Source organism: Podospora pseudopauciseta, assembly GCF_035222475.1.
Source record: "Podospora pseudopauciseta strain CBS 411.78 chromosome 7 map unlocalized CBS411.78m_7, whole genome shotgun sequence".
Taxonomy (NCBI): Eukaryota; Fungi; Ascomycota; class Sordariomycetes; order Sordariales; family Podosporaceae; genus Podospora; species Podospora pseudopauciseta.
In genome coordinates this window covers 3148578-3170606 of record NW_026946667.1, presented here as the reverse complement: position 1 = coordinate 3170606, position 22029 = coordinate 3148578, and the positions used below count along the sequence as shown (strand labels likewise).

Sequence of the window (22029 nt, the reverse complement as noted above, 5' to 3'; positions counted from 1 at the left end):
GTTCGGTTGATCTTGCGACCATTGGTGGAAGAGAACGCCGGAACTGGGTTCATGGTGGTGAAAAAATTGATCATCAATAAGAGGTCCGAGTAGGGCTGTCTTCGGAACTACACTCGAGCAAACGAACATTGAATTCTGTGGGCACGGGAAGATCTGTCCGTGTAATGCTTCCTGGCTGCAAATGCCGCATTATAGAAATAGTTTAAATTTAAATCAACAAAAGATTCTCTTTTTGCGTGAATGGACGGCATCTGATGGAAAAAGTTTCTCTCTTGGAGGCGATTTCATCATGAACGACATGGCTTTGGTTGAGCTGCTGTTTCTTTCGCTTTTTACAATACCAGGCGTCCATGCGCTTCCTCCGCGCAAAGGTATAGCGTGGCCTGCCCCAGTCCCTGCTTCTTCAGTACCCCCCATTGAGTGGAGTGACATTGGAGCTCCCATCTTTCAGCCATCGAGCGACTTTCCCCAGGCTCAACACTCGTCAAGCAAGAAAGTTTCTGCCGCAAACATCAAAGTTGCCTCGAGTTCTCTACCACCCGTGGTAGACTGGCGCAACCGATCAGGGGTCAACTTCATCACCACCACTCAAGACCAAGGAGTCTGCCAGTCTTGCTGGGCCTTTGCCGTGACAGCCCTCATCGAATCCCAAGTCAGGATAGAACACTCTGTCTGGTCAAAGCGAAGCGAGGCAGACGTTCACGATGGTATCGGGGCGATTTGTGAGACTACCGGCAGTGCAGAAGCGACACTGCAGTATGTTGCAGGGAATACTAACTCCTCGACCCACGGGGGTGAGAAGCCAGGCATTGCTGACTGGGCGTGCGATCCCTATCAAGACAGTACAACAGCGCATGTCCACTGTAGTGACCGGTCGGGGAGAACTACGCATATCGGGAATTTCCAAGCTATTGGTGCCATCGAGGATCAAAAGAGGTGGCTCCATGAGTACGGACCTATCGTGGCAACATTTATCCTGTATGACAACTTTGGTGAGTGGAAGCCTGACCCAACGAATCCACATCATGTGTATGCGTGGGACGGTGCATCAGGCAATACGGGCAACCACATCGCCCTGGTGGTTGGTTATGATGATGAAAGAGGGGCGTGGATCATGAAGAATTCTTGGGGCAAGGCCTGGGGTGACGGAGGGTTTGTTTATTTTGCGTAAGTCTGTTCTGTTCTGTGTTGGCTGAAGTTAAAAGGGCTAACCAAGGCTGTACCCAGATACGATAATGCGAACATCGATATTTGGGTCAAATATGGCCTCAGAAACGTTAACCCCGACCCTTGGACTCGGAGGAGGCACCAAAGCGGGAACATGATGCAGTCCGGGGACGGAGAGACTCATAGGAACTTTGAGCTGCTTTTGTCTGATCCGGTCAAGGGCATTAGACACATCTCGAGGAACGGCGACACTGGTGAATGGATCGAGGTGTCACAGCTGTCAAGCGATGAGGGTGTGGGTGTCCTTGGTCAGCCGTCCATCATTGGAACCTCCAGAAATCGAGACTTCCATGCTGTGGCTGTTACTGAGGATAAAAGCATACAGCAGTGGACCTACACGGACAAGAAGTGGTCGCAGGTGTCGAGCCTGGGGCAATCGAAAGTGGATGGATTCACGGGATTCACGCAGATTGATGACGGGTCCTTGCTACTTGTAGTAAGGCATATCGATGGGACTTTAAATGAGGTTAGTGGCCTACCGGCGGATCAGGCGTGTTGGGTTTGAACTAACCAAGGTCATCACCGAATAGTACCGGCAAGAGCCTCAGTCCACAGCCTGGAAAATGATGCAGTCGCCAATTGCAAAGAACATCACCCAGAGTGGTGCAAGCCTTGTGCAATCCAACATTGGATTCGACATGTATGATCTTTCCGGAAACTCTGACGGCAATCTTTACACAGTTGCCGTTCGGAAAAACGGCAAGATGCAAACGTTCTGGAGAGAAGGAAAGTCGGACACATGGAATGAGGGCGAGGCTTTCGGAGAAGGAGTCCCAGGGGACGCAGTTCCCGTCATGATCCAGGACAATTTTGACACAAAGGATGAGACTACTCCGTGCGGCTTTCAGTTGGTTGTTGCCGTTAATGGGTCTGTGGAGCACTGGCGATGGCGTCCACAAATGGGAGAACAGTGGGAAATGATCCAAAGGGTAACAGCTGGCCCGGGTCAAGAGGTAAAACAAGTCTGGAGTCTGGTGCAAGGGAGCTCCGCTGGGAAAATGCATATGATTACCGAAAGTCGAGAAGGCATGGTTGACTATTGGGAATGGGATGGAATGTGGTCGCTGATCGATAAGTTGGACGTGTAGACAGGATGACAATACGGTATCGGTGATGCGAGTGATGGAGGGAACCGGCCGCGGCCCAGCTACAAATGCACCTAAGAAGAAGAGCCTCTCGATCAACTATCTTTAAACATCTCTTCACCAGCTTGAAAAGTTTAATTAGCATCTTTTATTAGGGCCTTTGTACAAATGATAGCGTTCATTACTTATTGTCAGCAACCAGAGTGGCCGCCTCGCCTGCCATGGCCATCTCGGTGTAAACGCGTAGGTAATCATGTCGAAGAAGGTCACATGATTGTGGACGGTTGAATGGAGATTTGGAAAAGTCAGGTGGACAACTAAACGTATCGAAAGGAAGGGAACTAGGGACCTGTTTCATATCAGTCGTTCATTCGACAAGTTGGGGCCCCAACTTGCTTATGTTGTTTTCTCTACAAATTCAAAAAGAGGAAAATTGAGACCTTGTATACCTTTATGCCTCTTAAACTTGTACCTGGGCAGGTACCTTGGAACAATCCAAAGCTTGACGAGGGACTGTGTTTAACCCTAACCCTAGGATATGATAACGTGACGACACCCTGAATTGGCTGCTCCAGGCGGGTGACCCACAGTTTGTTCCCGTGTATCCCGAACCAGCAAGATGGCGATGCTGTCTATCTGCACCATCCCTCCGACCGCAGGACACGAAAATACCATAATCTTCCTTCACGGCCGCGGAGACACAGCCAGAAACTTTATGCACTCTTTCCCGGAATGGGGAATCACGATCCCTCCCTGAGCTGTTTCTCTCGGTCCGTTGGGTCTTCCCTCAAAGCGAGTTGCGCTCTCCTGTTAGATTCCCCGGCGCCCGCATGTCGCAATGGTTTGACACCTGGGACATTGCCAATTTACACCAAAAGGAAGAACTCCAAATCGAGGGCCTGAAGGAAAGCGTCGCAAGTATCCGATTGCTTGTGAACAGGGAGGTGGCCAGCTTGGGTGGACAGCGAGAGAAAGTCGTCCTTGCAGGGCTGAGTCAGGGCGGCGCGACGGCTGTGCATACAGTTCTCAACGTAGCCAAAGGCCTTGGGGGTCTCATGGTCTTCAGTGGGAGGATGCCCTTTTCCGGCAGAACATTAGCCAAAATGAGATCGATATTGGATCTGGCCGAGGTCCCTGAGGACGACAACGCAGTGCGGACGACACCCGTGCTGGTGCAACACTGCACCAACGACCCTCTTTCTAGGGTCCAGAATGGACGGGAGGTCCGGAACAGCCTCTCAAGCTTCGATGCTCAGGTGGAATGGCGGGAGTACCCGACTGGTGGGCATTGATTTCACTCTCCGCATGGTATCCAAGACGCTGCCGCCTGGCTACGTGCCCGGGTGTTCAATGAGAATTGATTGATACACGTTTGGTTGCTATCACGCCACTTGGGAACTTAGCATGACTCTGACCCCACGAGACCGGACGGCAGTGTGGGTCCAAACGCCGTCTTCACCCGGCGACACGGACTTGTTGTCTCAAGCTATACCTAAAACGCCGCATTTGGTCTCGGTCCGCTGCGGCGTGGGCGCCGGCATTGGGTCCGGATCACGAAATCTCACCCTACTTGGACACGTGGATGATAATACCGAGGCAACCTCTTCCTGTCCCTTTTCCCGCCAGCATCAATCAGTCACTGCAAGGACAAATCATTTGGGACGATGATTCATCTGATACAACGCGAGAAGACGTCTAATCATCCATCCCTGTCGTGTTGTGAACTTATGGGGCCCTCGCCAGTTTTGCCACAGATTGAACCTGAAGCTCGTGTCATCCATGATCCATCCGCTGTCACTCCGGGTGTCGGCGAATGCGTCGCCGCACTAATAAACAGCAACTCCCCGCTCTATCGTTTTCTCCCTTCTTGAACTTTTCTTCAAGGTCCAACTCCCCCTCAGTTCCGCTCAACCGGACAGTCCCGTACGTATAATTTTGACAAGATTGCGCATCATGCAAGTCGTTGCTAATATCCAGTACTCGATTAGATCAGTTGTGGCAGACAATCACCGCTCGCTTGTTTCAACAGATTAAAAATGGCCTTCATCACCAGGCTTGTCAGCATCACGAACTTTGCCGTTGCCACTACAGCGCTGTGTTTCCAGGTGACCGTTTTATATCCGTGGCATAAGCAGCTCGACGAGGACTTTGAGGCGCTCAAGACAGAACACCTGAAGGTACTGGATGCCATCAACAAGCTGACGGGGAGTCAACTTAAACCCGTCGAACCCGCCCATCCTCGAAAGGGATCCAGTCTGTGGGAGAAGATCTCAGGCCGATAAATGGACACCAAAGAGCAGGGAATATTTGATGGGATCAAGCGTCATGCTGCCGATACGCCATGATCGCCAGGTCGGATGCAGTGGAGTCCCGGAGCTGTCCCGAGGTCCGTGCCAAGCATCACCGGCCCGATGACATCAACCCGGAGGTGAATTTCCGAGATTGGAACCCAGTACACCTCTTGAAGTCTCCACACGACGGTCACGATTTATGACGATAAGGACAGAGTCGGGTCTCTCTGGACAATACTCATTGGAACGGAGGCTAGGGAGGGCCGATGGTCTTGCTGACACTGATTACAACGTTTACTGACAAGACCATGTCTATTTTTATCTCTATTTAATATACACGCCTTTTAATTTGATGCAGGTTTACTTCAAAGACGCCTATTGCCCTGCTTTACGTTTGCACATCAAAGACATTGGGCAACTCAACACCACTGTGGCAATGCACACGAGCTTCTTTCGTGGCGGAGTTTGGGGATGTTGAAGGCGAGGAGCATGGTGCGGCAAACTGACGAAGCTTCTCATTACATGATACAGTCTTTTGGCAGGGCTGACATTGCTATGGATTCACCTCAGAATTTACAAGTGTTTATGCTTTTTTTTCGCTGTTGCAGCTCTGTGAGTTCGCCTTACGCGCGGAGCATAGTGGCGCAGCGACACCACGGCGAGGCAGCCAACCGGCTTACCTGTAGGCCTCCTTGAGACTTTATCATTCCTGTACCATTGAGCTACAAGTACAGCTATTGAACCGATTGTTTGGAAACTTTGACCTCAACTTCAGCCGCGCGCGTACTTTGCAACTTGGTTCGAGTCACAATGCCCATTTCACTCACAGCACCAGATCAAGGCGCGTCTCAGAAGGTGAACTTCACAGCCTTCCCACGCCTACCAGCTGAGATTCGACGAGAGATCTGGAGCATTGCTGCTTCCACCGCTGGAAATACTCCGTCGGTCTCGCTCACCCCAGGCATCAGCTTCTACACCAAGCAGCACATGTCACAAGACAACCAAACCATTTCACCACCTCGGTTAGTTGTCCAGGAGCCCTACAACCAAGCCCTTCTTCAAACCAACACCGAGGCCCACGACGTGGCGTTGAGGTCGCCTGGTCCCATCCGGGATTTTAACCCGGAAATCGACATCCTGTACATGACCATATCCGATGCCTTCGAATACTTCATAAGACACGAATCATGCCAGTATTGGGCATCAAAAGTTCAGCACATTGCGCTACCGTTGGGCCAAGCAGGAATAATGGGTGAGATACCCGTTTACACGCGCGAACCAGGTCGGCTACCAGCTCTGAAAACCATATCGATTGTTTTCCCCGCTTCATCGGGCACGTTTTCGTGCTTTCAGCCGATGGAACAGCTGGATGAACAGCTTCAAAATATGGCCTTGAGACGCTTGACCGACGTGGAGCTCGAGGGAATCACGGTCAAGTCACAGTTTAACTACAATACTTGGGCCGGTGATCTACCATTCAATTACTCCAGCACTGGGGCCAGATATCTGGCTGCGTATGGGGAGGCCCTAAAACGCGAAGCAAAGGTGGTTCGTGTTAATCAAGAGTATTCCCTGAAAGAAGGGACGACGATTCAGTGGGAGGGCAGGTGTTTTGAGCCGTGGTCGAGCCGGAAGAGGTTTTGTGATCGCGTCATGTATTGAACATTCAAGTCTCGGACTACACCATGGTGCGAGCTAAGAAAAACGAATTTATACCATTATCTTATCGAGTCGGGTGTGCTGCTCATCGGCCGTGTCTATGCGTTCCTTCCCCGTTGTGTTTTGATCCCTGATGCCATTCGACCGTGGTCATTACTCCGCTCAGCGACGTGCTTTCCCATTCTTATTGAAGCAGTCTTCGGACCTTCCACTCTTCCCAAGCCAGATTCCGCTGCCTGTCGGTTCCAGCCCTGAAGGCTGCCTGTTCACAGACCATGGTTGGCCACCCCCGCAGGCCAAATATTTACCACCAATGGACTCAGTTCATCAACGGTTAGCAGGCGGATAATCTTGCTCGACCATTCGTTGGATTTATGATCACGATTCCTTGCAGTCCTTCGGATTCAACAACCTACTTCAGCTCCCGTGAAGAGATCACCAGTGCTCAGCGGTTGGATTTCAGGGTCTAACATGGCGAGTTTATTGCCCGTGCTGTGCCCCTGTCAGCCACCAAGAGGGCTCTTCTCCAGCCCATGGTGAACAAAGGCGAGCGAGTGGACCCATCGAAGCTCGCTGAGATTGTCATTAACGTCAAGGATGGCAAGTCTGCTCAGTTGGTCAACCTCGGGATGCCGACCACCACTGCCACCGACGCCGACGACAAGGCCCTTTTCAACAATGGTCTTTTTGATGGAGTGCGTCTGCTGGAATTTGCTGCCCGATGACGGTTCACCCTCGTTGTCCTATCTCTCGATTGTGTAAGGCACACCAACAACTGGTTCTTCGGCAAGTTGCCTTTGGACAAGGCGCTCATTTTCAATGGGTATCTGTTCGGGTAAGTTGCATTGCATTTCGTGTCCTGGTTTGTCAATGCACTAGAACTGACATTTCTCTTAGGCCATGGGACATCGCCAAGTATAACGAGCTCATGCCAAAGGCTCCAGAGAGGGATTGCGTTTGTTAGTGATAATTAGGGGCATGAGCAAGCGACTCGGGGGCATGAGCGAGAGATTGGGAATCTGGAACGAGGGCTAGGAGATGGATGTGAGGGTCTGCAAACGAACTGTTGTGTGGCTAGGAGCCGGATGTGAGGGCTTGGGAACGAGCTGTCGTGTTGTTATTTTTCGTTTGCTAACGCTTTGCGTCTGTAGGGTTCTAATCGTCTCCGGTTCAAGTCGTTAATCGATCGCTGTGTTGGCGCGGTTAATGCTCGGTTTGACATTGCTTTCGAGTTGCCGTCTTCCACTGAAGTTGCCCTCTTCCACTGAGATTGAGGACGACCCCGAGATGGACAGGGACACCAAAGTCTGGCCCCCGTATTACCTGGATACGGATAAGTACAACACTATAAGGCCGCGCCCGGATCTTGTCCTAATAGTTCGACGCCCCGATTGGTTTGACTTGGGCTTCGGAATTCGCCAGAGGGCCCCCAAGAACTATCCGAGTCTTCAGCAAATCTACCTAAGTTCGACGTGGGTCTCAGTATTGCCAAGAGAAGAGTTAACGTTGTTTACAATGCGTTCGGTTGTAACCCATACGACCGGGACTTCAACCCCGACGACTGGTTCAAGCACTTGCTCAAGCGCGACCTTCTCACCGGTTCTGGGTTCTGGAAGTCTCTGGCAACTGCCAACATGAACCTTCGGCCATCGTCGAGGGAGGCAACAGGAGATGAGCCTGTGGACGGCATGGCGACCATGGCACTTCGGCGGCCCCAGTCACTTCCTTGCTTCTCTGTTGTGGACAACATTTACCCCACGCCGAAGGAGCTCTGCCTTGGCTACGTGGTTGAGGGACTGCGAGATGAACTCGTGAATATTTTACCGTGGCTCGCATGGGCGTCTATGTCATCCTGGGGTGTGCTGGAACTGGCATGACCCAGACGCTTGCTGCCATGGTGGGGGGCAATCATTTGCCAACAAGTGGCAGTTCAAGCTATCCGCTGCATTCTGGTTGTGGTTCACCCTGAAGCAGCTAGAAAGAAACACTTTCCTTTTGCCCTATCGTCTCAGGAAGCTCAGAGAGTCCATCCGCGCTGACCATCAGTTCGCAGAGATTGTTACTTGGGTTGAAGGTGAGCAGGAAACAGATTTGGGCCAACAATCGGCGGAGAGCGCACGTGATCTGGAGATCAAGATCATCAGACTCTTAGGGATGGTGATCAAGGAGGCCGATGTGGTTTGTACGATCCACATGCCGCCGGCGACAAGCAGTATGCGGATTTCAACGGGACCGCCGAGGCTGTGGTGTTGGACGAGGCTGGTAGTATGGTGCAGCCGGATACTCTCTTGGTCTGGGGGAATGGGTTGCGGCCATGTTTCATGGCTGGTGATGAGAAGCTGGTTCTGTCGACGGACACGAGGCAGCATTTGAACAACCACTTCGCGTCCCTATCGAAGGTCTCCGTGCTCAAATAACTTCGGCGCATCGGCTATCCTGTTTTGTATTGTAGTGCCAGATGTAACAGGCGTTGGAAGATAGTAAATGTGTTTCAAAATGTTGATTAATAGGTACCTTGAAAGATAGTGAGTAATGCCTCCACGTGAAGAAATTGATTATATAGAGCTAATCTGATAAGAAAAGCCACCTGGTACGCAAACACCACAGCTAGTCATTATGGTGCTTGAGCAAAAGGGAATCAGGGAGGGTGTGGTAGAAGGTCGCCATATTCTCTTCTTTTCCTCGCTCCCCTTCGCCAACTCACACCACAGGGCAGTTTGCACCAGTTCAGTTCTCACCTCAACCTTTGGACCACAGTCCTGATGCCGACTTAACCGTGTTCCACCCGTAACACCAGTGGACTTGGCTCAGCACTTGGCTCCCTTGGCTCTCGCTTGGCTTTCGATCAAAGAGCTTAAATCCTTATACCAAGCAGCAAAGCCAATCAAGATCAAAAACGTCAGAAACAAGCGCAACATCGCTCATCCCGATCCTGGGTCTCAAAAGGCCGCCACTTCAGGCTGCAGTCTTTCAAGCCTTTTGCCCCTGTCTGGAAAACCACAGCCTCCCAAAAGCAGCTCCATTATTCGCCGAAAATAGAACTGCCGTGATCTCAACCCCATAGCCGCTCCACCAAGCAAGGCAGCGCGCTACCTTTATAGTTCTTACTCTACCACGAGGACAACTAAGGAATGGCAGTTCCAGAACCCACTATTAATGGCTGAAAAGGGTTTGATGGGCCAGTGGATCAACAACGGGCACTTGCTCAGAAAGCGCTGGGCAAAAGCCGATCCTTGCCAGTTTGCTGAAGATCGAACAGGGAGCCATGTCAAATAGGGGTAGCCCTTCTCATCGCATCAGTCCTCGGCGTCAGCTTCTCATCCGCTGGCGATGCTTGGCATCAGGCTGCTGACACCAGGATTCAAGGTCAAAATCCTTAAGGACCGCAACCATGATGATCAGGAACATTTCTCACCGTACCGAGCTCTTGTAGCCCTTTGCTTCTATTCCTTCTTGTCCAGAAGAAGTGGCACAGGTTACCACCCTACCTACCACACGACACACCACGGCAGAGACAATACGCGCACACCATGGTAAACGAACACCTCACAGTCGATCCGGACGAGGACAACGTGCCTCTGATGAAGAGCCCTGTTGTCCGCGTCAAGTCTTTTCCCAAGGAAAGCCCATCGCCAGCCGACGGTCAAGGGGGCAACCCCAATCTCGAAAGCCTCGGTTGGAGGGAGTCGGACGATGATCACCCAGAGTTTGAGAAGCACGCCGAAGCGACGAATATCGAGGTCTTTTACGACCTCTTTTTTGCTGCAATTCTGTGCGTCTTTGCAGAGGTGCAAGATGTAACCAACTTGCAACAGCTCAACAGCTTCATCGCTTACTTTGTGCTGCTGTGGCTGGGCAATTGGGCTCTATTGGGCCTCTTCGATGTCCGCTTCATAACGGATAGTATTTTTGGTAAGTCTTCCCTCCTGTCGGGCTGGGCATTACTCATAGAGAATATGACTAACCGTCAAGTTCACAGAACGATCCATACGAGCGGTGCATTTTGGTGTCATGGTTGGCTTTGCAGTTGTTGCACCAACGTGGTCCCTATACGAAAATAAATCCCAGACATACCGAACCCTCTCCCTTATCCTCATGGCGTCTCGGCTTGCCATGGCCTCACAATACGGATCCATCATGTGGCACATTCGAAGATTCAAGAAAACCAGGCTACCCATGGGGATGATGGTGGCATTAAATCTTGTTTCTGCCATCATCTATCTCGGCGTTGCATTTGCCTTCAAGGACGGCACAGACAGCAAGCTATACGCCATTTGGTTCATCATGATCGGCCTGGAGACCCTCATCACCATTGTCTTATCCCTTAAGTTTCAAGTTCTGAGCTTCTCAGGCACGCATGTCGTCTCCCGCATGTCGCTTCTCAGCTACATCTTCATGGGCGAAGGGATCATCACCGTCCTGAGCGCCGTCACCAAGGTTGTGATAAATCACAATTCGTGGACAAGCGCCACAATAGGTAACGTGGCCGCGGGAATCTCCAACCTCTACCTCATTTACATGATCTACTTTGACTGGAGGAGGAACCTGAGGATGCCGCTTTATAAAGAGCTTCTGTGGTCATTCCTCCATTTCCCCTTCCACCTCTTTTTAAAGCTTTTCATCCTCGGCTCATCGCAGTTTGTCATCTGGTGGAAAGTTATCGAAACTTATCTCTCTACCAACAAGATGTTCATGACCGCCTTGAAGGCAGGGGATGACCCCGGCTTCAATGTGACCACATCGTGGTTCGTCTCAACCATCAACGGAACTCTCAACGAGGTGTTTCAGCTCTACAGGCCAAAATATGATGTAACCCCTCAATCGATCAGCGATGGGTTGGCATTGCTCATGGAAATCCCCGATGACTTCTGGGCCACAGTCCACGATGTACCAGAAGAGGAATTCTTGAACAATGAAACAGTCAGCCACATCATCAACGCCTTGGCGGAACTGCTTACTGCTATGCAGAATTCACTCTTTGCAACATTCAATGTCAACGGGTACTCGGCCTTTGAAGGTAGCGACGAGGTTTTCAAGAACGCTGCGGAACTAGAGGAACGGGTTTGGGAGCTGAACTGGGGCAAGTTCAAGCTCGTTTTCACCTACGCCTACGTCGCCGCGGGGCTCACACTCATCACAATGAACCTCCTCTACATCGTCTCTCGCAACGGAGGCTGGACTCCCTTCAACTATGTCCGCAAAGGTCTCAACTTCCTCATTGGCGTCGGCCTTTGCCTGGTCACGTTGATAACCCTCAACACAGAGCAGGTCCTTCAACTCTGGGGGACACCCTGGCCGTTGCCGATTCTTGTCATTACCCTCTTTGTCGTTCTCATCCTTAACCATCTGCCTCAGCCACCACCGATTTTCTTCAATGGAGCCAACACCAAGCGCCTGGGTGGTGACAAGCGGAAGAAGCAGAAGACCGGGTGGGGTGTTGTCAGGCAGATGGGCTTCAGAACTGGAGCTGCGCCGGCTGAGAAGGATACCGGGTATCCAGGTGCTGGGTCTGCTCACCCACAGGAAGGGTATCAAGCGCCTGCGCCGGGGTACCAGCAGCAGGACTCGCCGGTGGTTTCCGAGCAACAACGCCAATATGAGCAGCAATATCTTCAACAGCAGCAGCAGCAGCAGCAACAAGTATATTCTCAACAACAGCCACAGTATCAAGAGGTAGATATTGCAGGATATCCAGAGCGGCAGCAGTATCATCAAGGATATCAGCAGCATCACCAACGGCAGCAAGGTCAAGGATATGGACAGGCTCCGTATCAGCAGGGCTATTGAGTCGGCCTTCTGTTGCACCAAAAATCAGTGTGGGATGATTTTTCTTTTTAGCGGGAGTCTCAAAATGGTTCTTTTATACATGTAAATATCGTCGTAAATGATGTAATTGTTAATGTCAGTGTCATCATTCAATGTAGAATCGTCGGGGTTCATTGGGGTTTTATCTTGTTCGGTAGACTGCAGTGCAAAAGCTACGGGAAGACCGTCGTCTCCTTCAGCGGTACAGGTGCGAGTTCATCATGAATGGTCTGAATATGAAGCTCGAGCTTACATCCGTGGACGTTTAAATGCCATGGTGTACCTAATCTGTGTCAAGACACAGATCACCGTCTCTTATTGTGCAGCGAGCGGTCCGGGAACTGTCAGCGTCATGGGATACTGCTTTCCCCATATTCCCGAATTGCCGACTTGCATGGTTCTCCACCCCCGCAAGCTTTCGATCGATGTTTGGGGAGTTGGCTTCTCATCCCGCAAAACCCGCCCACGGCGCACACCAATAGCATGCCGTAGGTGGTCCCCCCACTTCCTCCTCTTGGGTCGTCCCTTTTGTGATATCCCTATCAAAACAAGGGCATTGATGCTCCAAAAGCATCGAGACAAGACAGCTGCTCAAACAAGAGACAAAGAGATGAAGACGATTTTGACTTTCAGCCTCCGCGGAAATAGCCTACCCAGTCGGCTGCCAGCGGCCGAGGCACGAGGCGTCAAAAGGCTTGGGCTCTCTATCAGCCCGGCCGCTATCCCTCTTTCGGAGTTTCCCTTAGCAAATCTGACGTAAACGCCGAGAGAGCCACGAAAACAGTTGACGGTTGGCTCGCTTTGGAGCAAAACATTTAGTCACAGGTTGACCCTTCCTGCCCTTTTCGAAGCCTGAGAGCTCGCTCGTGGCACCATGGCTTTGTATGGCAACATACCGCTTAATAAAGATGGATTCTTCGTCAGCCATGCGATCGTCCAGGGTTTTGCCCGCTCTTTCCGTTGTGTGACTGGTGGTGCTCCTCCCAGGAATTCCTCCCTCCTGTCTCACGTCTTAAAACTCCACGAGCACTCCAGATGCCATGAAAAGAATATCAGATCGACCTTTTCACCATCCAGTTCACTGACATCGCAGCCAAGATGTCCTTCACCCGCTCACCCTCCAACACGCACGTAACCCGAAAACCACCCACCGAGAAGCCAAGGTCGTCATGGTCAACACTCCACTTCGATGTTGACGCCCACGTCAACCCGTTCTTTCCTTCCTCATTCCTGCCCCGCTTTCCCCGGGCCGTGGCGCACTTCCTCGGGTACCGCACCCCTCATCCTCCAGCGGCGCATCCGAAGCCACCACTGGGCAATATTCCCATGATATTCTGGGCCGTGGTGGGGATATTCAGCAGCTTGGCCTTGATCGGGGCGGTAGGGCAGGAGATCCCGGCGTTTGGGGAGAAGGGAGTGCCGGTTATCATTGGGAGTTTTGTATGTTGTGTTCCGGCTCTTGTTTCTCTCGAATGTGTTTGCTGATATCAACATAGGGTGCTGCCGCCGTGCTGGACTTTTACGCAATCGAGTCGCCGCTTGCCCAGCCCCGCAACGCCATCCTCGGTCAGATATTAGCCAGTATCACGGGGATTATCGTCTGTAAACTGTTCGCCTTGCTGGGGCCGGAGGAGTTTGAGCGTGTTCGATGGCTGGGAGGGGCGCTGTCATGCGGTCTCGCCACGGCGGTTATGGCCCTGACGGGAACGGTGCACCCGCCTGCTGGAGCCACGGCTCTGATGGCAGTGGTGGATGATGATGTGAGCAGGCTAGGGTGGTATGTGTTGGTGCCTGTCTCACTGGGGTGTGGCCTCATGCTGATAGTGGCCCTGCTTGTTAACAACATTCAGCGGAGGTTCCCATTCTACTGGTGGTCACCTAGTGAGACGGGGTTGTTCTGGAACCAAGCGGCGAGACGGGAGCAACAGAGACAAAAAGAAGAGGAAAGCAGGCCAAGGCTGGAAAAACCTGGGGCATCGGCCACCAGCAGCACTGATTCTGAAAGAGGGATGGGGGAGGATGCCGAGGTGGTCATCAAACGTGGGGAGGTCATAATACCCGAGGGGATCACATTGCGGCCTGAGGAGGTGCTGTGGTTGGAGACCATCAGTCAACGGTTATGAGGTGAGAAGGAAATAATAATACGAAGAATAGACTTGACATGAACCAAAAAGAAGTTGATACTCGGATACCGGGAGTCGAACCCGGGGCTGTTGAGAGAACAGACACTTCTGAGAAGTGAGAGTCAACGATGTTACCGCTACACCATACCCGATGAGGATGGTTCCGATTGGATAGATGTAGTGGTGGGGTGGAATTAGGGTTAGTATTTGGCGACGTGCTAAGCTTTTGTGTGGTGGAGTTAATGGTGGAGTTCTCTGCGAAGATTCGTGGCCGGCCGCAAACATCTTCTCGTTTTCATGCTCCACTGACAATGCAGGATGCCGTCAAAGTGGTAGGGTTGCGAAGATTCACGTGGACACATATTGTGGAAATACATTGGAACATCTGAGCTGGCATAGAAGAAAAGAGGATGTTACGATAGAGTATAGCTCATAGTGAGAGTCCATGACAACAATGACCAAGCCGACCTTCTTGCTGGCGACTTTTTTTGACCTGTCAGCAATGCTCCGAACACCACGGTCAACCTTTCGACCACAAAAGGCTAGCTTCAGTTAAAGCATTGGTTCAAAGCTGGCTCAACATGAGCTACCCGGGAGTTGAAGTCATATCAAGCATGGAGACCGTCTTGTTGGTTTTGACGCTTTAGAATATTGGGGTTGCCACTTGTTGGAGAAACACACAAGCATCACATTGTTTCCACGGGAAGGGGTAGTATGGGGATGTCGTTTGGCCGCAATGTGAACACCACAAGCCCCAACGAGCATGATATGCTACCTAGAGAGAGCACATTGGCAGCCAACTCTACTTGGATACCTTATAAAGAAGTTTGGATTTTCAGCATGGAGCTGTACCAGCATTGTTGGCGATTTGGCAAAATAGGTCTTTTAACTTGGGAGGTAGCTGAGTTTTACGGTTCAGGAAAAGCTACAGAAGAGGCTCAAGGTGATCCCCCATCTAAAATATCGCTTGGTCTAGAGCATACCTAGCTCTCTTCTGACACGGTTATCAAGCTATTTCAGTCAAAATGCCTGATTTTACCTGAAGACTCTTTATTACGAGCTATTACGATTTAAGGGGACCCTTTTTTCGTTGCATGAAATCACCATAGTGCGTACCAGTTACTCGACGTTGATGCACTGCACCCTCCCGACCTGGTAGCCTCGTTTACGTTGATCAGGATCAAAAAAGTATCACTGAGCAGAAATTTGAAGACATCATTATGTTGATTGGTTAGAATGGAATTGCCTAGGTAGGGAGTAAAGGCTGTGCTATTTATCGTATATAACGACTCTTAATATAGCTACTATTGTAAGTAATTTAGAGGTTCAGGAGCAAGTACTTGGTCCATAGGTTCTGAGAAACGATAGTAAGGGACCCAAGGTATAAAAAGTCTATCAATTGGCGAAACTATCTGATTACATTGACCACGCAGGGAAATTCCATTTTATCTCCCGAACCTCATGTAACGAACCCCTATCCAGAACCTCTGAAAGGGATACTGGTTGAAGGCACTTCTGAACAATCCTGGTTCGGTACAGCTAAACAGTGTACAACAAATGGCTTGTCTCAATGTAAACACAAGATACCGTGAATACAACTTGAATTGCATACTGCGGAACTATCTATCTACACCGGCCAGCTTTTCCGTATATATAGCCCAGTGGATCACCCTGGATCACTTTACTCACATTAGGCTCACCCTGGATCACTGTGCCTAGAGTGATCCAGTGGTTTGGGGTGCGGCCACATGCCTAAGATTTTTCTGATCAGAGGGGTGAGAAAGTGGGGCTCTCGGAGAATTCGGGAGTTCAGGGGTCATGTATATAAGCGGTCTACTTCTGACATTCTATTTTAGACAGATCATCGACTTTTATTTTTTCTTCGTATTTTGTGCCTTGCACGCGTGCAGGTAATTCTGGCCCTCTGATCAGGCCAATCCGGGACTTATTATGTGGCCTGCGAGTCCATAGCGTCTTTTCTTCGTCCTGCGCGAAGTGCGACCTGCGAGCGAGCCACTGGCACGCAGGTGTGTTCATTCATATACCCTGTTGAGGGTATATTTGTGGTGTTGTGGTTGGTTTGTGTGTTTTCTCACCATTTCAGTATCCCTTTCAGAGGTTCTAGAGAGGGATTTGTCACAATCAATAGTATTTACTAAGGTCTAGAAACTACGGCAACCAGAGTGGAACTCCTTTTAAAGCAATCCGAAGTCCCGGGAAACCGGGCACTAAAGTTAGCGCCCTATAATAGTAAAACAGTAGCGTAACGTGGCTTATAGCCTTATTTTAACTAGCGTACTTTACGGGCGTTCGAGCTCGGGATCGGAGAAAGTTTCGGAAAGCGATTGATAGACCGAAAGCCTATAAGACGTCTCTCTACCTTAGACCTTGTTCACTGTGATTTCTTAGTCTACAAATTTCAATTATTTACTGGTTCACTATTTTTATTTTGTACCTCATAAGCTTATTTAACAATAATTACCTTCTATAGACTATAAGGCGCGGTCCCTACAGTCTATTTCTTTTTAGTACCTCGGTTATTGTCAAATACTACAGTCATTGCCTTCTTCGCTTTTAGTATATTACACCGATAGCTGTTCGAGCCTATATTCTACAGTGTCATAGTTAAGCCAAGGGCATGTCAAACAGTGTGCTGGGCCACGGGAGGCACGCAGCCAATCGTTAAAGAAACCAATAGGAAGTGGAGCGCCAGGGAGCGCCAGAAGCAAGGTGATCTGGGTGATCCTAAGGAGACAGGAGCGATCCTGGTGAAATGGTGAGAAAACACAGAGAAACAATCACAACACCATAAATATACCCTCAACAGGTCCCTGAATGAACACACCTGCGTGACAGTGGCTCGCTCGCAGGTCGCACTTCGCGCAGGACGAAGAAAAGACACTATGGGCTCGCAGGCCACATAATAAGTCCCGGATTGGCCTGATCAGAGGGCCAGAATTACCTGCACGCGTGCAAGGCACAAAATACGAAGAAAAAATAAAAGTCGATGATCTGTCTAAAATAGAATGTCAGAAGTAGACCGCTTATATACATGACCCCTGAACTCCCGAATCCTCCGAGAGGGCAGCAAATGTCACGCAATCTTCCCCTGTAAGACCTTGCGAGGAATGCCATAAGTAGACCGGCCGAGAAGCTGGTTCAACAATCCACTGCAGGATCCGAAGACACCTTCTGTCTACATGATTGTGACCCCATCTTCGTCTACTTCCATCATCGCCCTTGCCACCCTTCTGCCCTCGTCACGGTCTTCATCCTTGTAGATGCACAGTCCGTAGGCAAGCGAGGAACTTAAATTCACCTCCCCACTCCCGCTTCAGCCAGCCCTTTTCCTCGTCTGTGTACGGCGGCGACGGAGCAGCTTCGGCCTTTCCATTGCCGCCGTCCGACAGCTCCCGGTTGGTACCGTTATCCAAACCCAAGCAACCAGCCTGTGCTGCGGCCCATCTCTGCGCTCCGAGTCAGACCAGAATGCGCCGATCACATAGCACGTCCCTGGCTCGAATAGGGAAGCACCTTCAAAGCGGCGACAGCCGGGCCGCCAGGTGTTTCCGACGAACCCAATGGGATCAACTATGCCTCATTGCCTCGAATGCAAACCGCCACCTGGAATGTGTTGCTCTAGATCAGGTTACAAGCGGGCTCAACAACGTTGTTCGCCTGCTTGAGTTCTCCGACCGGAGTCGCTGGGCAGCCCGGGTCCGGATCAAGACCACAGGCAACGCCGAGCTCGAGACCGAGGTTGCAACAATGCAATACATCAAGGAGCATTCCGACTTGGCTATCCCCAGAGTCTTTGCATACGCCCTCGACGAGAACAACCCAGCGGCAGTTGCGTACATGCTCTGATCGAGGTCCTCCCCGGCATCGTCGCCATGGACGCCCTTGGCGGCTACGAGGTGCACCGTGGCGTGATACCCGCGCAGTACCGTCGACAATTCTACCGCTCAGTGGCAACATGCCATGTTCGTCCAAGCCCCTGTTAATTGATTCCATCAGGAGCTTACATTCACTAGGTTCAGATGACCTCCATACGACTCCCAAAGATTAGCACGATTGTTCGAAATCGAGAGGGGGGATACGAGCTCGGCCCCTTACCAGGGATCGGCGGCCCGTTCAACACAGCAGCGGCGTTTTTCGAGGCCTGGGCTGACAACGTCAAATTCAAGTAGGACAACGAGACTATTGGGCGCATAATACAGAGAGGACCGATTCCAGCGGAGCGGATAATAGAAATCATTATCAAGTTCCTATCGTAGATTAAAGCGATGGCTAGCCGGCTTTCCGCAAGCAACAATGGGCCGTTTCCCCTATGCCACGACGATTTCCTCCACAGCAACATCATGGTTGACGAGAACAGTTTTAATGTCACGGGCATGATCGACTGGGAGGGGGCATGTACAGTACGCTGGGAACTGATTGCGTTTCCCGAGTTCCTTCAGGCCATGCCCGTCTCCTTCGACCTCCCTCAGAAATATGACCGAGATGGGCAACCCCTTGATGAGGAAGTGAGGCAGACATGGCGTGAGCGACAGGAATACATTGAGATGGTGAGGTCAGCGGAACTTGAAGACCACCTGCTCTCGACTTGTCTCAGTAGCAATAGGAGCCAGGCTCTTGCCTATGCGTACGGGGCTTTTACTAGCGTCGGGAAGTTGGGCTTCTATGATAGAGTTGTAGAAGAGGTAGAGAGGGAGAGCTAGAATTCCCAGAATTGAACGGGTCGTTGCCACAACACCTGGCCTGTATCCTGCAAGCACTGCTCTAGCCCCTAGCGTGCAGACCCTGGTTCTCCGGTCGCCGCACCCACCTAAGCGCCCCACTGTTATTTTCTGTCACTTTTGGCTCCCTTGAAGTCCACTTTGAGCTGCAATGGCTGCTACGAAAGGAGAGACCATGATGTTAAATCTACCATCAAATATGGAACTTACTGACCTTGCTAATTGCGGCCACTTCTAGCTTCCTCTGTGTAGGCTAGACAGCACGAGAATGAATTTTTGGCTCCTTAAGCTGCCGCTTCCTACTTGTTCCTACTTGTAGAGTCTATTTCAAGGGGTTAAAGGGGGGCAGATCTTCACATCCCAATCATCGTATCTTTGTTTATGCACCAGGAATCTGGGTGCTGAAAACCGAGATCTGAGATCTCGGATTGGAAGCCCGAATCTCGGATCATCAACGGCCTGCAGTTAAAGCTCTCGAGACTCCAGATATTCTAACCAATGCCGCAAGCCCGCAATCCAGTACTGTATGCCTCCAGGCTTTGCCAGTCCATCCAGGGTAGCCACTTCCTTCAAAGAATCACGCATCAACGAGGTGTGGCCCAGACAGCGCAATACGTCGCAAATGGACGTAACGATTATCCGAGTTGTGCGGCCATTGGTCATACGAAACTTCTCAATTGCCTTCATTGCTCCGCCCCAACAAGATAATGCATCTACGTAATCGGAGTCGATATGGCGTATCTTTGCCAACGTGTTGTATAAGCGCAGCCTCTCAAACTTCAAGAGGTCAGGACGGGACTGGTTGTCCAAGCAAAGCCTTTTCGCCTCTTTGAAGCGTTCTTGAGCGAAAAGAGCCTCCGCTAGAGACAACTCCAAGAGAGATCCGCCAGGGGAGGAGACAGAGTTGGGATCCCGCCGCAAGATTTCTGCACGAAGATGAGACAGGGTCGTCGAGCTCTCGCAGCGTGTCGGCAAGGTCGCAGGTAAAATCATGAAGGTCCTCTTCGAAGGCGAGGTCCTTACACTGTCCTGCTGTTTTCCGTGCGCTCTCGAGATGCGCCAGCGATTCTCTGAACTCGCCCTGGAAGCGCAAAACCCTCCCAAGCATCATGTCTCTGCGGAAGAGCACGATATTCTTCACTGGGGACGGACGCTCACCAAGGGGACTCCAACTTTCGAGATGTCCCTTGGCAGCAGAGAGATCTTCAACCTGGATGCAGTTCAAAGAATGCTGGATGGCTGCTTGGCCAACTGCCGAATACATCCTCTTATCCACGGATCTCGATAGCCTGCCTTGGCTGAGGTTGCCGAGACTGCTAGCAGCTTGGTCCATATTCCCAGTAATCCGGCTGAGAAGACATTGTGCTTGTGCGAGGCAGGAGTGAAGGTACCAGTCCTCTAGGCCACGTGCAGCAAGTTCCGCTTTATCGACCGCAAAGCGCTTCATACCATGCTGGGGAATCGGGATGCCTCGACGAGGGTGAGCACAAGGTCGACTCTGGCACTCGCAGGGAAATGCCCGAGACAATCTTGAAATGCCTGTAAAGCGTATTTGAGGTGCGGAAGGAACAATTTGGCGTTGGGAATGCTGCTTTACTGTTAGAAAAACATGATTATCTCTGTGGTCGGCTTTGAACTTACGGAGACTCGATGTACTTCCACGGGATAGCTCGATACGCAACAAGCAGGGCCTGGCATCTCCAAAAAGAGAGAAGTTCTGGAGATAAATTCTCGCGGACGCGACGCGCGACCGTTTCGCTCATCGTGTAGGCCTGGTCGGAGTGCTTCGAAACGGCTGACCATAGGTCCAGCTCATGAAATGCATTGCCCAATCTCTGGTCTATACAAACGGTCGCCATGCCATAAGCCGCTGTGCCACAGGTCGTGGTGCCGCCGCTCATTCAACGAGTCCTCATGTGATGTGACGAACCGGAACAGACCCAAACTCTGAAAAGGTTCAGCGATGCTCCATAGCAGTGTCTCGTAGGTAACTGTGCCGATTTATGTTGCTTACTGGGGAGCTCTCTGAGCTTCCCCTGAGTGGGTGGCTAGCTAGCTCTATATAATGAATGGCTTCCTTTGCCTTATCCGCAGTGGGTCTGTTCTGCTGCTCGCTTGCCATACTTCTACGGAAATGAGCATCGGGTCTCTCGCCGAGCAAGGCGAATCAATGTCATCTAGCGTTCCTCATAATGTGAACTAATACACTTAGCCCCGTAGTCTAACGCCGTGGACCCTCTCCACGTGGTTCTTGAAATGGTTCAAATGCTTGAACTCCAATGCCTCCTCCCTGCACTTCGGGTGGTAGCACATCTGTTTACGCTGCCCAGCTGCTGCGCGTGCTTCTTATCGAAATGGTCGTACATCACTGCCGGCCGGCAGTACTTAAACGTCCTTTCCTCATGGGACAGGGTTTCATCCCCAATGCAGAGTGGGCATTGCTTCCTGTCCATCAGGAGCGGAAAGGGGTCCGGCCCGAGAGACTCCTCCTGCACGATGGCCTCGGCCGGCGGTCTTCGCTGAATGGCGTGTCGCTTCTGGGTTTCCTTCTTGTCGCACAGCGCGACCATCAGCTCGGCGACCCGGATACGGAGTTCATGGGACCGTTCGGGATTTAGATCCTGCGGCTGTTTGCAGAGGATCTCGGCCAGCTGCGCCCGCTCGGGAAGTTGAAGATCGATGGCTGGTTCGACATACTCCTTTTCCTCCTCACCGCGCCCCTGCCTCTCGATATCCCAGGTCGGACGGTGGTAGAAGTAGTCGTCGCGATACGCCTTAACAATCTTCTTCACACGCTGTGCCTTCTTGCTCCTGATCAGCTCGGTAAAATCCCGGATCTCCTGCTCGTTGTTCTGGCCTCGGATGCGGTACTGGCCGCCCTTGAGTCTGTCCCTCTGCTGCTCTGGCTCGACGATCTCAGGGTCAGGTGGTATATTCCGCCAGACTTCCTCGGGGACTATATCCCGACCAGCACGTGGGTCGCGCATAACGCTGATGTGGGTGAGCATCTCAATGAGCGCATCTTCATGCGGCTCATGGAGAACCGCATTCTGAAGATGGAATTTCACCCTAGGGTTGATATATGAGCTATTGAACGTGA

The 22029-nt window shown here is 51.3% G+C and overlaps 6 protein-coding genes and 1 non-coding gene across 7 annotated transcripts; 6 read left to right on the top strand and 1 right to left on the bottom strand.

The window, feature by feature from the left end:
* Positions 1-181: 181 nt before the first annotated feature.
* On the top strand, positions 182-2471 carry QC763_700920 (uncharacterized protein; the record flags this gene model as incomplete). Its single annotated transcript, XM_062915108.1, has 3 exons — positions 182-1167; positions 1228-1693; positions 1758-2471. 3 exons carry the CDS (start codon positions 182-184, stop codon positions 2313-2315), a joined length of 2010 nt encoding a protein of 669 aa, XP_062762259.1. The 3' UTR covers positions 2316-2471.
* Positions 2472-3142: 671 nt separating this feature from the next.
* Positions 3143-3673, top strand: QC763_700930 (uncharacterized protein; the record flags this gene model as incomplete). The annotated part of the gene is made up of 2 exons (XM_062915109.1): positions 3143-3593; positions 3630-3673. The coding sequence occupies 2 exons, from the start codon at positions 3143-3145 to the stop codon at positions 3671-3673; spliced, it is 495 nt and encodes a 164-aa protein (XP_062762258.1).
* A 452-nt stretch (positions 3674-4125) lies between these two features.
* On the top strand, positions 4126-4594 carry QC763_700932 (uncharacterized protein; the record flags this gene model as incomplete). Its single annotated transcript, XM_062915110.1, has 2 exons — positions 4126-4235; positions 4342-4594. The coding sequence occupies 2 exons, from the start codon at positions 4126-4128 to the stop codon at positions 4592-4594; spliced, it is 363 nt and encodes a 120-aa protein (XP_062762257.1).
* Positions 4595-6795: 2201 nt separating this feature from the next.
* Positions 6796-7226, top strand: QC763_700935 (uncharacterized protein; the record flags this gene model as incomplete). The annotated part of the gene is made up of 3 exons (XM_062915111.1): positions 6796-6957; positions 7054-7097; positions 7160-7226. 3 exons carry the CDS (start codon positions 6796-6798, stop codon positions 7224-7226), a joined length of 273 nt encoding a protein of 90 aa, XP_062762256.1.
* Positions 7227-9792: 2566 nt separating this feature from the next.
* Positions 9793-12336, top strand: QC763_700940 (uncharacterized protein; the record flags this gene model as incomplete). Its single annotated transcript, XM_062915112.1, has 3 exons — positions 9793-10174; positions 10242-11754; positions 12276-12336. 3 exons carry the CDS (start codon positions 9793-9795, stop codon positions 12334-12336), a joined length of 1956 nt encoding a protein of 651 aa, XP_062762255.1.
* A 347-nt stretch (positions 12337-12683) lies between these two features.
* On the top strand, positions 12684-14190 carry QC763_700950 (uncharacterized protein; the record flags this gene model as incomplete). Its single annotated transcript, XM_062915113.1, has 2 exons — positions 12684-13507; positions 13564-14190. Exons 1-2 carry the CDS (start codon positions 13166-13168, stop codon positions 14188-14190), a joined length of 969 nt encoding a protein of 322 aa, XP_062762254.1. The 5' UTR covers positions 12684-13165.
* A 60-nt stretch (positions 14191-14250) lies between these two features.
* On the bottom strand, positions 14251-14342 carry QC763_0111810. Its single transcript has one exon. It is a non-coding gene; the product is annotated as a tRNA-Glu (tRNA).
* Positions 14343-22029: the final 7687 nt, after the last annotated feature.